The sequence below is a fragment of the Sinocyclocheilus grahami genome, unplaced genomic scaffold (assembly GCF_001515645.1).
Source record: "Sinocyclocheilus grahami isolate Dianchi unplaced genomic scaffold, SAMN03320097.WGS_v1.1 scaffold596.1, whole genome shotgun sequence".
Lineage (NCBI taxonomy): Eukaryota > Metazoa > Chordata > Actinopteri > Cypriniformes > Cyprinidae > Sinocyclocheilus > Sinocyclocheilus grahami.
The window spans coordinates 630,771-646,647 of NW_015505775.1; the positions used below are offsets into that span (position 1 = coordinate 630,771).

The 15,877-nt window shown below is 36.8% G+C and overlaps 1 protein-coding gene across 1 annotated transcript; it reads left to right on the forward strand.

Annotated features, from left to right (window-relative positions):
* The first annotated feature begins 3,112 nt into the window (after positions 1–3,112).
* On the forward strand, positions 3,113–14,093 carry LOC107557274 (sodium- and chloride-dependent glycine transporter 2). Its single transcript, XM_016240638.1, has 16 exons — positions 3,113–3,142; positions 3,934–4,386; positions 6,156–6,303; positions 6,798–6,929; positions 7,083–7,256; positions 8,366–8,513; positions 8,617–8,749; positions 9,603–9,737; positions 9,862–9,965; positions 10,228–10,352; positions 10,533–10,645; positions 10,787–10,918; positions 11,192–11,291; positions 11,775–11,875; positions 12,015–12,182; positions 13,723–14,093. The coding sequence occupies exons 1-16, from the start codon at positions 3,113–3,115 to the stop codon at positions 13,879–13,881; spliced, it is 2,355 nt and encodes a 784-aa protein (XP_016096124.1). The 3' UTR covers positions 13,882–14,093.
* Positions 14,094–15,877: the final 1,784 nt, after the last annotated feature.

A 15,877-nucleotide genomic window follows, 5' to 3' on the forward strand; every position in this document is an offset into this window, starting at 1 on the left:
CCGTCTGCTTTGTGAAAAGGTCCTTGAGGTGTCAGAGCAAGGTTCCTTTAGGAGGAGGTGCGATTATTTGATAGACGGGGGCACTGTGGTGAGCTGGTGATTCCGAAGGCCTGTTTTATGCATCTCCTTTACAGGGGCCGCAGATTTATGAGGCTATGCGCTGCAGAGCGAGAGAGAAGTTTTATAATGCAGCCTTTGTATCTTGTGCTGGAGTGTTGGGGAAGGCTTTTTTCCCCCTGAAAACTGCTATAGTGATTGAACATTAGATATACTGATACTGTATTTCATTTACAAGTCCATGTTGCAAAAGTCTTTCAACGGGTTAAATGGTTCACCCAAAAATGAGAATTCTGTCATCATTTAACTCCAAATCTGTATCAAATCTGTTTTTTATTTTTCTTTAAGGTTCTATGTTGTTTTGGACCCCACTGACTTTCATTATATGGACAAAATCAGTTTGTGTTGTGCAGAAGAAATTTATCATTACATCACTTGCTCACCAATTTGCTCTGCAGTGAATGGGTGCCGTCAGAATGAGAGTCCAAACAGCTGATAAAAACATCACAATAATCCACAAGTAATCCACATGACTCCAGTTCATCAATTAACATCAAAAGTTGCACATTTGTAATAAACAAATCCATCATTAAGATGTTTTAATTTTTAACTGTCACTTCTAGATAATAATCCATAATAGTCTATTATCCATAACAAAGCTTCCTCCAGTAAAAAAATAATAATATTTTAAACTAATTTTTCACTGGAGAAAGCAATATTATGGATAGCGGACTAGTAACAGTTTAAGCTAAAAATGTTATTACAAACGTGCAGCTTTTTGCTACACAAGATATTAATTAATGGACTGGAGTGGTGTGAATTATTGTGATGTATTTATCAGCTGTTTGGACTCTCATTCTGACGGCACCCATTCACTGCAGAAGAAATTTCTCCAAATCTGTTCAGAAGCAGAAACAAACTCATCTACATCTTGGATGGCCTGAGGGTGAGTAAATGTTCAGCAAAGTTTAATTTTTTGGTTGAACTATTCCTTTAAATTAATATTTGCGTAGCCTATGACGCTTGTTCTGTACATTTACACACCAGCTTGTTGATTAGCAGTCACATTATCAAGAAATACATCAAGATGTTTTACGTTGTCTTGATCGTTTCTCGTTTCAGCCTCCGTCACCCTTGGTTGCATTGGCATGCTTAATGCAAATGGCACGGTGATGTATGATGGCTCTAGAAGCAGCCTTGTCTCCTTCATTTAATTAACGTGCACCAACAGCTTCTTTCTCATAGATCGCCAGTCTTTTTCTCGCCTCTGTAGTCTCAGAATAAAATCTTCCAGTAACTACATCCCACACTGCTTTAATCTGAGATTTAACCAGGACTTCTAGGGTCAAGTAATTTCACTCTCTGTCTCTTGGTTCTCTCTACTGTGGGCAAGTGTTTGTTATGAAGTGCAGACACACACCAGTGTGATGTACACAGCCATTTTCTGCAGGGCGCTGAAGTTTAATAGATCTTTCTATCATTTGTGTTCATACTGGTCAAGAGAAAACCCACTGTGTGTGCTTTTTACTTTTGGTAGGCAATATGCGATCTGTCAAGTTGTCACTGCACAGCTGATTTTAATTAAAGGATTTCTTGCTAGATAATTTCTTTTACAAAAAAAAATAAAAATTAGGCTTCAGCTTTTTATTTGTGCTTTTTTCTATGAACAAACCTTTTGATGATTTCTATTCCTGACACATTAGTGCATGACTTGTTTGCCAAGTAGTTTCTAAAGGCCCGTTCACACCAAGAATGATAACGATAGCTATATTAGCATTCACATAAATGCGTATTCACATAAATAATGTTCTGTGTATTATAAGCATGTAGGGTTGGGAATTGTAAGAAATTTTACAGTTCCGGTTCTGCCTAATGATTCCAATTCTAATTCCATTAAGTATTAAACTATTCTATTTCTATTAAAATTATTAAGGAAATTCAGTCAATTATTTTTTTATGACTCCAAAAAAGAAGTCAGAAAATACGTTTTTTTTTCTATTTTTTGTTTATTTATACATGTGTGTATTTTATTCACATCTTATTTTTTGTTATCTGTGTGTTGTTGTTGTCTCTGTGTACTGGAAGCTTGTGACACCAAAACAAAATCCTTGTATGGCAATAAAGTTTTTTCTTACTTCTGAGAATTTCATCCGTGTTTTCTGCATTCTGGTAAAGTTCCCAGTGCTTTGCTAACTCGTTGCACCAGAAACATTTTTAGAACCGAAAGTTATGAATTTTGCACAGTTCTGGTATTTTTCAAAAAACAGAACTGGTTCTGTATAAGAACCACTGATCTATATAAATATTCTCTAATATAGATCAGTGATAAGAACCTTTCTTGCATACTGAAGCTTCCATATATTCCTGTGGCGTTATCATTATAGTTGTAGTATAGACTTCCCTATTCTCATAGAATTAGAATGATTAATTAACAGGCCTCAGCGGTCTTGAACTTGCATCCAAAAATAATTTTTTGGGTTAAGGAAAAGTGAATTGTGACAGAATGAATTTTTAATGTTCTTTTAAGGGGATCATTTGTTAGTAAAAGGTACAAAAAAACCGACGTGACAGTTGCAGCGCACTGTGACAGTCACATCTGACATCTCCCCATCTCTTCATGTCAAAATGCTGCAGTCAGCATATTTTTATCTCATGTAACCTGCAGCAAAGAAAGAAATGATGGGGGGTGGGGGACTTGTTTGCCAAATGGGTAAACATTCATTTACGTCTGGCAGTGAAACGTGAAGTTAATCAAAGTGATTATCTGGTGTAATCATCGTCATTGTCTTCAGGCCTTCCTTATAAACTGTGCCGCCTGTATTCCTACTGTAGTCGTACTGTAGAGAGCAGCAGCTTTCTCTGCCATCTGGAGCCAAGCTGCATGTCATCCTCCCCTGATTCACTCTCAGCTTTTTAATCCCATCTTTCTCTTGTGATAAAATGTAATTAGAAAACATAAAATGGGCCTGTTATCTATCTTTAATAATATTGCATGATGAAATGTCATTAGGTTTATCTGTATGTATAGGAGTCGGTCAACTATGCAGTCCCCACGATGCCTGCGTCTGCAGGATCTTCTCCGCGCGTCAGATGAACATCTTTACATAGTCCTGAGGGACAAGTTTATTAATCAGTCACGAGCCAGTCCGTCCCCAATCGTAGTCTCGCGCTGCCTTGTGTGTGTAAGTGTCGCTATCCACGGTGCTGAAACTTTATAGCAGGCGTTTTTACTCCTTTTCAACGGCAGTATTTAGTTATGTATATCGCGTTAAAAACAAATAATTACAAATTCCAAAAAATTACAAAACCTTCGTAGTAGTAGCTAGTATTCATATGATTCATATTCATATTTTATTTATTTTTCTTTCTCTTTTAGTATTTAGATAACTAGAATATTTTAACTTATTTTACAAGAGTTTTAGGACAGTGATCTCCTATGGTGCGATGTAATTGCTGGTGTAATGTTCCATGTTTGCACCCGGGCTTGAACTGCACACTTACACCGGGACTGGTGCCTGCCGCAGGGGGGGAGCTTTGGCCGGCAGCTTGTCTATTGCCCATAAAACCAGGGGATGTGCCGGGGTTGAATGACAGGAGGTAAATGAGGCGTAAAATTAAAGAATCTTTCTCTAATGGTAAAAGCAAGAAGCAAACAGCTACCGTCCGTGAGCTGAAAATCAAAGAAGTGGAGCAGACATGTCCAGAAACGGTCTAGCAGAAAATACATTGCAGAAGTTATAGTATGATAGCGTGAACATTTTGCCTAGGGGTAGCTAGGTGTCTGTAAAAATGCTCGGTCACTAGGTGTGAAAAGCAGTTAATTGTTAGGCTGCGCTAATTATACTGGTCCTGTCTAATGTGTATTTAACATTGCAGGATTTTTCTGAGCACGGGGAAATGTTGAGACAACCGTCAAACGGTATTCCGCCCCAGCCGTCTGGGAGAGCGGTTGGAGCTACAACTACTAACACACCGGAGAATGGGAACCCGGTGCCCCAACCGCCGCCTGTAAACGAACGGAAAACTTTTTGTCCTTCGGAAAACAAACCGTGCGAAATGGAAGACAATAAAGCATACGGGACGTTTAAAAACGCCGCACCTGGACCCACGTTTGCTCCCGTTAATTCTGCCGTGCGCAAGGATTCCGTCGGTAAAATGGATCGTTCGACCGGTAAAGCCACGTCGGACTTCATGTCTAACAATCAAAGTGCTGTAAGGATCGCGGCGGAGCATAACAACACCACCGGTGACTGGACCTCCATGAGCCAGACCACCATCATCCTGGGTACAGATGGCAATACATCTGTTCTGCCTGGCACGGTGACCGGGGTAAGTGCATGGTTAAGCAACGTTTCATTCCGGTTGAATCAGCCAATCACCCCTAAGCTAAAGCTTTCAAACGGGGAGAGGCTTGAGCAAAAACAAAACCTTGATATTGTAAGTGTCGTAGTAGCATTGTCAAACCAAAGGAATCCAGCTGCAGCTTTGTCCGGTAAGATAGTTACAGTTTGAATTTTGCTCGCGAGACTTTCATTTAACCCACTTATGTTTGTAAAGAAAATACAAAAAATGATTTTAAAAAATGATGATGATGATAAGGGTTGGAGTTTCTAGAGGTTCGTCTCACTCAAGCGAAACAGTCATTTACCACCACAAGCACTATTATCCTTTAAAAAATATATAGCGTTTTATTGTGATATTGAAATGTACACTTAGCGATAAGTAGTGACGGTTATTTGGAGCGGCGTACTGTTGCTATGGTTACCTCCTAGCCAAAATCTATTCGCTGGCGTCTTTGGCGACAGGTAAAAATGCGCCGTGACTAACGTTACTGAAACGTTTAAAACACATATGCACTTATATAAATGTGTAGTCTAATTTAAGACCTTCGAACCTTTTGTTTGAATTTAATTTGCTCTTACTTAATTCGTTTTTGCTGTGTGAATATCGGTGTAGGCTCGGTTATGTATTCTATGCAATGTGTTTCAGGGGTAAAAGACGGCTACTGTCATTTGTGATATATGGCTCTCATAATAGTCATAAAAGTGTTTTGGACAAAAGGACATTGTTCTGTAGTCTCTCAAACAAAATCTGTGTTACTGATTGTTTCTGACAGCACAATAATTACAGCAGTTTTCACGAACAGTAAGAGTAAGAGGATATGTCAAGGAACCTGAGTGCATCTAATGCTGTAGGCTATGTATTAGGATAGTAACTGTTACTGCATTGCAAATGAAACAACCCCCCAGATCAAGAGTTACAACATTTGCTTTATGATTGGAAATGAAGATGCTGAGCTCTGCATGTATGCCTGTGAATTGTGAGGTTTATTGTCCTCAGAGATTGGTTTCTGATGGTTGTGTTGCAGGATAATGTGTTACATAAGAATCTTCTTATGGCACAATTCCCTTTGGGGTGTTTCATTAGAGCCAAGGGCGACCCCTTTATTCCCAGGTCACGGAAACGAGACAAACATTTGGGGGGGAACATTTGTGTATTTGAATAAATAAATAAAAAAAAGTTGATGCCTCTATAATAATAATGAATACTGATTGTTTCTGACAGCACAATAATTACAGCAGTTTTCACGAACAGTAAGAGTAAGAGGATATGTCAAGGAACCTGAGTACATCTAATGCTGTAGGCTATGTATTAGGATAGTAACTGTTACTGCATTGCAAATGAAACAACCCCCCAGATCAAGAGTTACAACATTTGCTTTATGATTGGAAATGAAGATGCTGAGCTCTGCATGTATGCCTGTGAATTGTGAGGTTTATTGTCCTCAGAGATTGGTTTCTGATGGTTGTGTTGCAGGATAATGTGTTACATAAGAATCTTCTTATGGCACAATTCCCTTTGGGGTGTTTCATTAGAGCCAAGGGCGACCCCTTTATTCCCAGGTCACGGAAACGAGACAAACATTTGGGGGGGAACATTTGTGTATTTGAATAAATAAATAAAAAAAAGTTGATGCCTCTATAATAATAATGACCCATAATCTGATGATTGTCATGATCGTTAAAAACTGAATATCTATTAAAATGTATATAGCAGCCAGCATTCGTTCATAAATACTTAGTGGACTGTTCTTCCAGGATGATGATGATGATGGAGGAGGAGATGAGAATAAGGCCCGGGGGAACTGGTCCAACAAACTGGATTTTATTCTGTCCATGGTGGGATATGCCGTGGGTTTGGGAAATGTGTGGAGATTCCCATATCTTGCTTTCCAGAATGGTGGAGGTGAGAAACAATCAAGGGGCATATTAAAAAAATATTAGGAAATATTTTGTTCTGCTACAGATCGATTTTTATGAGTCGGAATGTCAATGCGTAGTAATACACGCATACAAACTTTCGTTAGAGGCAATTTTTATTTTCTGTTACAAAATTTAAAAAAAATTGTTTTATAATTGCACGGATTTTATTTTAATGTACGAATTATAAGGGCAACGAAAGATTATTATTAGGCATTGTTTGTACACATTAATAGTGTATATATGTGTTATTGTATTATGTTTCATATTTATTGTGTTTATTATCCATTAGCCTATCTTATTATAATATTATAAAATAATATCATTCGTTCTATTGTTATATATTATGTTTATTTTAATTAAAACATATAAGAAAAGCTATAATTCAAACTTTAATATGTTTATTGTTCCCTTTTTTAAAGACGCACTACTCCCGAGTCATGACTTTTTCAATAGCAGCTGTTCTCTGTTTTTGTATAGGTGCGTTTTTGATACCTTACCTAATCATGTTAGGCCTCGCCGGTATACCTATATTCTTGCTGGAGGTGTCTTTGGGTCAGTTCGCCAGCCAAGGCCCGGTGTCAGTATGGAAAGCGATCCCAGCTCTACAAGGTAACCTGACGTTACTTTATTAATTGATGCTCTGTTATGAGCAAAGTTTGTTTGTGCTAATGTGTCATATGAGTGTTTCCAGTGAACTGGTAATCGACCTTCCGACTGCTTTAAGTGTAATTTCTATTATCTGGTTTCATTTTGTTATTATAGGTTGCGGGATTGCCATGTTGATAATATCTGTCTTGATAGCCATATACTATAATATTATTATGTGCTGGACATTGTACTACCTGTTCGCTTCGTTGAAGGAGACACTGCCATGGGCCACCTGTAAAAATGAATGGAACACCGTCGAGTGCAAAGACAAAGACATGCTGCTTTTGGGTAAGGATGAGCGTCTCTCTCTCTCTCTCTCTCTCTCTCTCTCCCTGTGAGTCCACCCCCCAACACCCCCTTTTTTTCTTCTAACTAAAATGCGCAATGCGCAACCTGTATTTCAGGAATTAAGTACCCTACCACTCAATTTAGGTTTATCAGTGTCATCCTGCTCTTTTTATACCCCAAATGCAACAGTTTTTCCCCATTGCGCCAAAAGTTCTTTTTTGATGACTTGACAGATTTTTGTCAGCTACAGAAACTGTAAAATCAAGTGCTTTTTCATTTTAGTGCCATCATGAATTAAGAATAGATTTTGTGTTTTTATTTTATTCATAATTATTGTGTCACACTGAAAGGTGCGATTAGTGAAATAAATGCTGTTTGCTTTACTTTCAGAATGAGTTTTGCTTAAAATCTAATTTGAATAAAATTGCTGGTGTTTTATTATGCGTTTGATTTAATTTGCTGACATTTTTACGTTTTAATTCGTTTTAAAACGCTTTTCTCAATGTCGTGCTATTGGTGAATTCAGCAGAAAATCTGCTTGCTTGACAAATTTACTGTAAGAGTTGGTGCAGTGCCGCAGTGAGATGCACTGCCACCTCGTGGCTTGTTTGAGTAGCGCCACTAAATTTGCACACGAATCAAAGACGTTGTGTACAGTATTACAGTTGTGTGTGTGTGTGTGTACTGCTTTATATATCCTGGTGGGGACTTAAACCTGACTACACACAGACTCATGGGGACTCGTGTCACGGTGGGGACCTAAATTGTGGTCCCCACGGGTACAAAAGCTTATAAATCATACAGAATTAAGTTTTTTGAAAATCTAAAAATGCAGAAAGTTTCCTGTGAGGGGTAGGTTTAGGGGTAGGGTTGGTGTAGGGCAATAGAATATACGGTCTGTACAGTATAAAAACCATTACTCCTATGGAGAGTCCCCACAAGGATAGCTGACCAGACTGTGTGTGTGAACTGTGTAGGCCTGTTTGTACGACGCTTGATTTATTTCGTTGACTTAATTTGTTTTAAGACTGTTTTTCAATTAGGTAGTGAATGACGATGGAATTTTTTCCACGCTCATTCCAAGTTCTGTCATTGTTTCTTCTGGCCAGACTCCTGTATACTAAGGGACAGAGACATCACATCAATCAAGAACACCACATTCTGTTTATCTGCAAATGCTGTTGGGAATTTAAATAAACTGTTAAATGTCACAATGGACAATAAAACCTATGTCAGCCCTAGTGAGGAGTATTTCAAGTAAGTGTGGTTTTCTATCTATCCATCTGTCTGTGTATTTAAAGATGGTCTGTGTGTAATTTTTCAGCTTAATTGGATACTAATCACTCTGCTTTCTTGACAGGTATAATGTGTTGCATATTTCCAAGGGTATTGAATACCCAGGTGACATCCGTTGGCCCTTGGCTGCTTGTCTTTTTCTGGCCTGGCTTATTGTTTATGCCTCTTTGGCAAAAGGGATCAAGTCCTCAGGGAAGGTAAGGAAACAGGTTGACTATTTTCTCTCCTTATTTCTCCTCTATGTACTATTAAGAGAGAAGCCTACAGCAGGCCTCATTCGGGTCCAGTGAAAAGATGACTTCCTTATTTCAGTCTTCAGTGTCACAGGACCCTTCAGAAATCATTCTAATTGATGATTAGTGCTGATTTGTGCTCAAGACATATTTATTATTGTTATATATTGTATATGTTAAAAACAGCTTATTGTTTTTTGTAAAAATCATTATATATTTTAAGAATCCTTTGATTAATAGAAAACTCAAAAGAACAACATTTATTTGCAATAGAGATCTTAAAAAAAATTATAATTGTTTTTCTGTCACTTTTAATCAGTTTAATTCTTCTTTGCTGAATACAAGTATTGTGCATACACATATTATGATATTGAAGTTTCAATTGCCGTTCGGATGTTGTATTGGTGAATGTGGGTGTCAAGACAAGTAACTATGCTTCTAAAGTCAGGTTTGGTCATTTATTATATTAATTAGCAGAGTTTCTTTCTTGGAAAGTTTCCCTCAGGCAGAACAGGTTAAAAGTAAGCCTTTGTGACATTATTATCATTTGGCAGGAACGTTAGACAAAACTGTAAGTGATTGGCAGCTAAATAGGAATATTCCCAGTATCACAGAGAAATGTGTAGCATAATTAGTAAATGTGTGCTTACTAATTTGGCTTAAGAAATATTAGATAGGTTAATAAGGATTTCTAAGCATGTAAGAAAAACAAAATGTGTTTTACTTTCTGAATTTTGGTCAGTAAAAGTCTTTTTATATTTCACAAGCACATTGTTTGTACCTACATAGTTGTGATGTACATGCACCTTGTTTTCAGGTGGTGTATTTCACTGCCACGTTCCCCTATGTGGTGTTGGTCATCCTTTTGATCCGAGGGGTCACTCTGCCCGGAGCCGGTTCTGGGATCCTTTACTTCATAACACCCAAATGGGAAAAACTCAATGATGCCAAGGTAATAAAAAGAATGGTGCTATTTATATTTGATGGTAAAATGTTACATGTTCTTCTCCAGAAGGCTTATTATTTCTCTTTCTCAATTGGTCTTTCTTTCTTTCTTTTACTCTTTTTCACTTTAGGTTTGGAAGGATGCTGCTACACAGATTTTCTTCTCTCTGTCTGCAGCATGGGGTGGTCTTATAACCCTCTCGTCCTACAATAAGTTCCATAACAACTGTTACAGGTAGCCAGCTCTGTCACTTTAGAATACACTACTGTTTAAATGTTAGGGCCAGTAAGATTGATTAATTAATTATTTATTTGAAAGCAATTAAATTTTTTTTTTCCAGGATACATTGGTCAAAAGTGACAGTAAAGACATTTATAATGTCACAAAAGATTACACATTGTACACATTCAATAGACACATCTGCTCAAAGTATGCATTATGGTTGATTATTAATGATGTAAGATTACACAATGGGCTCTGTCTCTTTGTTTTTCAGGGATACTCTCATTGTGACGTGTATTAACAGTGCCACAAGTGTATTTGCTGGTTTTGTCATTTTTTCAGTTATTGGCTTCATGGCTCATGAGCTCAAAGTCCCAATTGAGAGTGTGGCAGATGAAGGTAGGTAGTATGAATGTATGTGTTTTTTGTGGCTGGTGAACTATGATTAACTATGATCAGATGTCTGGTTGCTGCTTTTTCTAAATATACAAAACTCACCACATTGTCATTGTTTTCACTTTCATCACACCTAAAAGTCATTTGATCAGTCTGGTCTGTAAATATGCTCTTTTTGTTTAGGTCCAGGAATTGCTTTTGTGGTCTATCCAGAGGCTCTGACTAGGTTGCCCTTGTCACCATTCTGGGCCGTCATCTTCTTCCTCATGCTGCTTACACTTGGTCTGGATACTATGGTAATGGAAATCATAAATTGTATGATTTACAGTTTTTTTTTTCAGTTGTAATGTGATCACAGTAAAATAAATAAATAAATAAATAACTAAATTGCTTTTCATTCACACTTTCGTTCTTTCATTTGATTTTTTTCTCTCCAGTTTGCCACCATAGAAACTATAGTGACGTCTGTTTCTGATGAGTTCCCCAAGTACCTGCGCAAACACAAGCCTCTGTTCACTTTGGTTTGCTGTTTGTGCTTTTTTGTGCTGGGTTTCTCCATGATCACTGAGGTAGGACATTTACTCTTATTCCCATCTGCAAGATCTTTACCTTTATAGCACACTTTAATTAAAGCAGCTCTCTGGTAAACAATAAAAAAAAACAAGTAAATAGGAAAGTAAATAGACTGGAATGGAATATCCTAAAGCAGATAATTGGAAAGGTCTAGAATTAATGTTAGTGTGTTTGTTTTTTAATTAAAGTGATTCACTGGGTGATTTTTAGATTAGGTCTCATTTATTTTTATTTTAACTGTGCATATGTGTTTGTGTTTTCACGCACAGAGTGGAATGTACATGCTTCAGCTGGTGGACACTTTTGCAGCCTCTTATTCTCTGGTCATCATTGCTATATTCGAACTGATTGGAATCTCGTACATTTATGGTGAGTTTACAAAATTTGTCTTTAGACTTACTCCAGTCATTTATTTTAGTGCACAGCAGGAATCAGATTTTTAGGCAATGAAAAAGAAAATTACAAATAATTAAACAAACAAGCAGGCAGCAATGAATAGGTTCAAGCTAAAATGCAGGCTAAGCCTGTTAAGCCTTTTTAAGTTATAGGTTTTGATTAGTTTAGTAACTAATTTATAAGATATATAGCTGATAAATAGTAAATGCTGTGAAAGTAGACTAGCGAGTCGATGAGTTTACTTGTTCAGCCTGATGATGTTTAATGTCCCTGACAAAATCTATTTTCATTTAGCCACAAATGTAAAAATATCTTTGTTTGTGTGAACCATAGACCTTAATTCATGCATTTAACCAAAAACTATTCACAAAACCCATTCACTTAGGGAGGATGGAACCAGAAGTGCTAAAATCTTAATGCCTGTTGACTTTCTTCCTTCCTGTATTTGTGGTGCAGGACTACAGCGGTTCTGTGAGGACATTGAGATGATGATTGGGTTCCAGCCAAACAAGTTTTGGAGAATCTGCTGGGCCTTTGTCACACCAACTATTCTCACAGTATGTTCACCTTATACCTTATATGACCATTCCTGACCACACTTACATGCACAAATCCATCCGTACTATTACTTTTGGTTAGTGCTGCCACTGACCCTTCTCTCTCTCTCTCTCTCTCTCTCTCTCTCTCTCTCTCTAGTTTATCTTGGCACTTAGTCTGTACCAGTGGAAGGTGATGACATATGAGGATTACACTTATCCGACCTGGTCTATGGTTCTCGGCTGGCTTATGGTCATCTGTTCTGTCATATGGATTCCCATCATGTTTTTTATTAAGATGCACATTGCACCTGGATCGTTAATTGAGGTAAGGGAGAGATGTTTGGGTTGTTTTCTGTTTGAGTGTTATTAAAAATCGCTCAGTATTGCCTTTCAATAAGTAGATGGCTAGTTTTTTTTTTTACATTTTAGGTGGTGCAGAACTACAGCGGTTCTGTGAGGACATTGAGATGAAGATTGGGTTCCAGCCAAACAAGTTTTGGAGGATCTGCTGGGCCTTTGTCACACCAACTATTCTCACAGTATGTTCACCTTATACCTTATATGACCATTCCTGACCACACTTACATGCACAAATCCATCCGTACTATTACTTTTGGTTAGTGCTGCCACTGACCCTTCCTCTCTCTCTCTCTCTCTCTCTCTCTCTCTCTCTCTCTCGTTTATCTTGGCACTTAGTCTGTACCAGTGGAAGGTGATGACATATGAGGATTACACTTATCCGACCTGGTCTATGGTTCTCGGCTGGCTTATGGTCATCTGTTCTGTCATATGGATTCCCATCATGTTTTTTATTAAGATGCACATTGCACCTGGATCGTTAATTGAGGTAAGGGAGAGATGTTTGGGTTGTTTTCTGTTTGAGTGTTATTAAAAATCGCTCAGTATTGCCTTTCAATAAGTAGATGGCTAGTTTTTTTTTTTACATTTTAGGAAAAGTGTTTATTCCAGGTCCTTTCCTCTTTTTTCGCCCAAAGTTTCCCCCCATTTTAATCTCCTTATGCTATTATTTGTTCATTGTATTTAGTCCTGTGGTGTGAGAGCCAGTGTTATTTTAATTTCATTGAGATACTATTATAGTTTTATTAATATTTTGAATTCATTTTTACTTTTAAATGTTTCGTTTTCATTTTACATTTTTAAAAATTTGTCTAAATAGTTTATTCATTTTTATTTCAGTTTAACTGCATGAAAATAAGAAATGTTGCCTTGGCAACTAGCTGACATTAGTTTTTTTTAGAAACTTAGACATTTTTAGAAATTGTATTTTATTTCAGTTAATATTCATTTCAAGTAATGAAAAAAATATTTTTATGGTTTTATTTTTATTTTTACTATAATAACCCTGGTAAGATATACTATTATAGTTTTATTAATATTTTGAATTCGTTTTTACTTTTAAATGTTTCGTTTTCATTTTACATTTTTTAAAATTTGTCTAAATAGTTTATTCATTTTTATTTCAGTTTAACTGCATGAAAATAAGAAATGTTGCCTTGGCAACTAGCTGACATTAGTTTTTTTAGAAATTGTATTTTATTTCAGTTAATATTCATTTCAAGTAATGAAAAAATTTTTTTTATGGTTTTATTTTTATTTTTACTATAATAACCCTGGTAAGAACTAAATTTTGCATGCATAATTATAAAGAATTATCGAAATCTTATGGATATAAATGTTTTATACACATGAACAATGTTTACAACAAAATAATGAATCAAAGTGAATCTTTTTCAGTAATTCTATTAAATTCTATTTTTGAAAAAGGCCAAACAAATTAATCAGTATCTAGGATGCAAACCAAGCACTCAGCATGCAATTTAGATGCCCCTTCTCGTTCTCTGCAGCGTCTGAAGTTGGTGTGCTCTCCTCAACCCGACTGGGGTCCATTCCTGATGAAACACCGCGGGGAACGCTACAAGAACATGATCGACCCTCTGGGTACCAACTCCCTTGGCCTCAAACTTCCCCCCAAAGATTTCCAGCTATCAGCCCAATATCAATAAACCAATAAGGCCTCTGAGGGTGAGCACTCACGTCAAACTCTTTCCCTATTCAACCTCCCCTCTTTTCCATAGCGTTCTCTTTCAGCCATATTCCCCCTCTTCTGACACTATTAGAGGGGTTTTTCAGGTGGAAAGCACAGACAACTCCCTATGATTTTTTGTTTTCTGAATAATTATTCGTAGTCAGTCTGAGAGTGGGTCTTTCGTGCACATTCTAATACACTGATCCCAGCTGTACCTTTTTCTCAGAGGCAATATGCAGTTGCAAATGTTGAGGCAATATTTGACTGATTGTGCATCATGCAGTGGTTGTTTTTTTTAATTATTTTTTCATTCCGAAGTGACTGCTGATGTTAAAAAGAAAATAATGAAGAGAATAACATTTATATGTATTGTCTATTTGCTTGTCATCTCTTAAATGTAGCAAACATAATGAGATAAACTGCTGAGTAGTGCACAGTGAACTCGAACTCTTTTCTGGTATCGTACTATCGCTCTCCACTTGTGTCCACTTATAGCCATACCTTGTGCCTCAGACTTCCTCTGTTTATAAAATACTGCATAGTATAGTGCTAATTAAACCAATTGTACTACATTATGGAGGGAAGTGAGCACATTTCAGTCTCTGTGAATTATAAGCTATCCTACTCTTTTTCCTGTCGGAAATATCTCTACAATGTTATAGAAGCCAAACTCATAGTGTAGGCTCCAGTAGTATAGATCCATCCCTGTCTTCAAGAAAACTTAGCCATGCAAAACTGTAATAATACCATTCAATGTTGTTTAGAGTAGTACTCAACAGCCAACTAGCAGTTATGTATGTATACTAATATTATAGAGTATGCTTTGGAGTTTGTGTGTCGTGATCTGTTCATAGACTTTGTGAATCCTCCTATCCTTATGCAGTACGCGGTTATAGTGGAGCGCACAAACGAAAAGTAGAGGAAAATCAAGGAGTGTGGTATGTGTGGCAAACTAATCGTCTCATAAAAAGTGTATATGTGACCCTGGACCACAAAACCAGTCATAAGGGTCAATTTCTCGAAATTGAGATTTATACATCATCTGAAAGCTGAATAAATAAGCTTTCCATTGATGTATAGTTTGTTAAGATAGGGATACAACTATTTGAACATCTGGAATCTGAGGGTGCAAAAAAATCTAAATACTGAGAAAATCACCTTTCTTAGCAATGCATATCACTAATCAAAAAATAAAAAATTATATTATTTTAATATATTTACAGTAGGAAATTTACAAAATATCTTCATGGAACATGATTTTTACTTAATATCCTAATGATTATTGGCATAAAAGAAAAATCGATAATTTTGACCCATACAATGTTTTTTTTGGCTATTGCTACAAATATACCCCAGCGACTTAAGACTGGTTTTGTGCTCCAGGGTCACATATTTTAGAAACGTCAACTAGCTTACATAATATTTTTAACAATTGCTTGCAGAGGATATGCAGATTTGAAAAAAAAGTTTTTCATCAGAAATCCTGTGCTTGGGGACCACACTCCTTTTTTATTTATTTATTTTTTATATATTTTTTCTCTCTGTCTGTTCGCCATGAAACAGGGTCTCAGGTATTACTCCATTCCATCAACCTTATTAGATGTTGGATTAGAATTGAACATATTTATGGAAACTTGATGTGATTCACATATAACTAGGGCTGCACAATGAGTCGTATTTTAATCGTGATCATGATTTCTGCTTCTCTCGATTTATTAATCATAATCGCCTGTGATATTTGCCCGCTTTCTATTTAATTGAGCATTTGCATTATCTTGCACTATAGTAACAAGCTTCCGTTCATGGTTGTTGTTGCCAGATATCAAGCGTTTAAATACCCCAATCAGAGTATTTCTTTTCATAAATCGATACTTGGTTCACTTAATCTTCCTAACCATGTACACACTCTCTCTAGATTACGATAAAAGCACTGATGAACTGAAAACACTGGCAGACATGTAGGTTGGAGTTTA

Coding starts and splice junctions, on each gene's coding strand:
- LOC107557274 (XM_016240638.1), top strand. CDS start 3,113: ATGCCTGCGTCTGCAGGATCTTCTCCGCGC. Junction 3,143..3,933: donor CTGCAGGATCTTCTCCGCGC/GTCAGATGAACA, acceptor TTAACATTGCAG/GATTTTTCTGAGCACGGGGA. Junction 11,876..12,014: donor TCACACCAACTATTCTCACA/GTATGTTCACCT, acceptor CTCTCTCTCTAG/TTTATCTTGGCACTTAGTCT.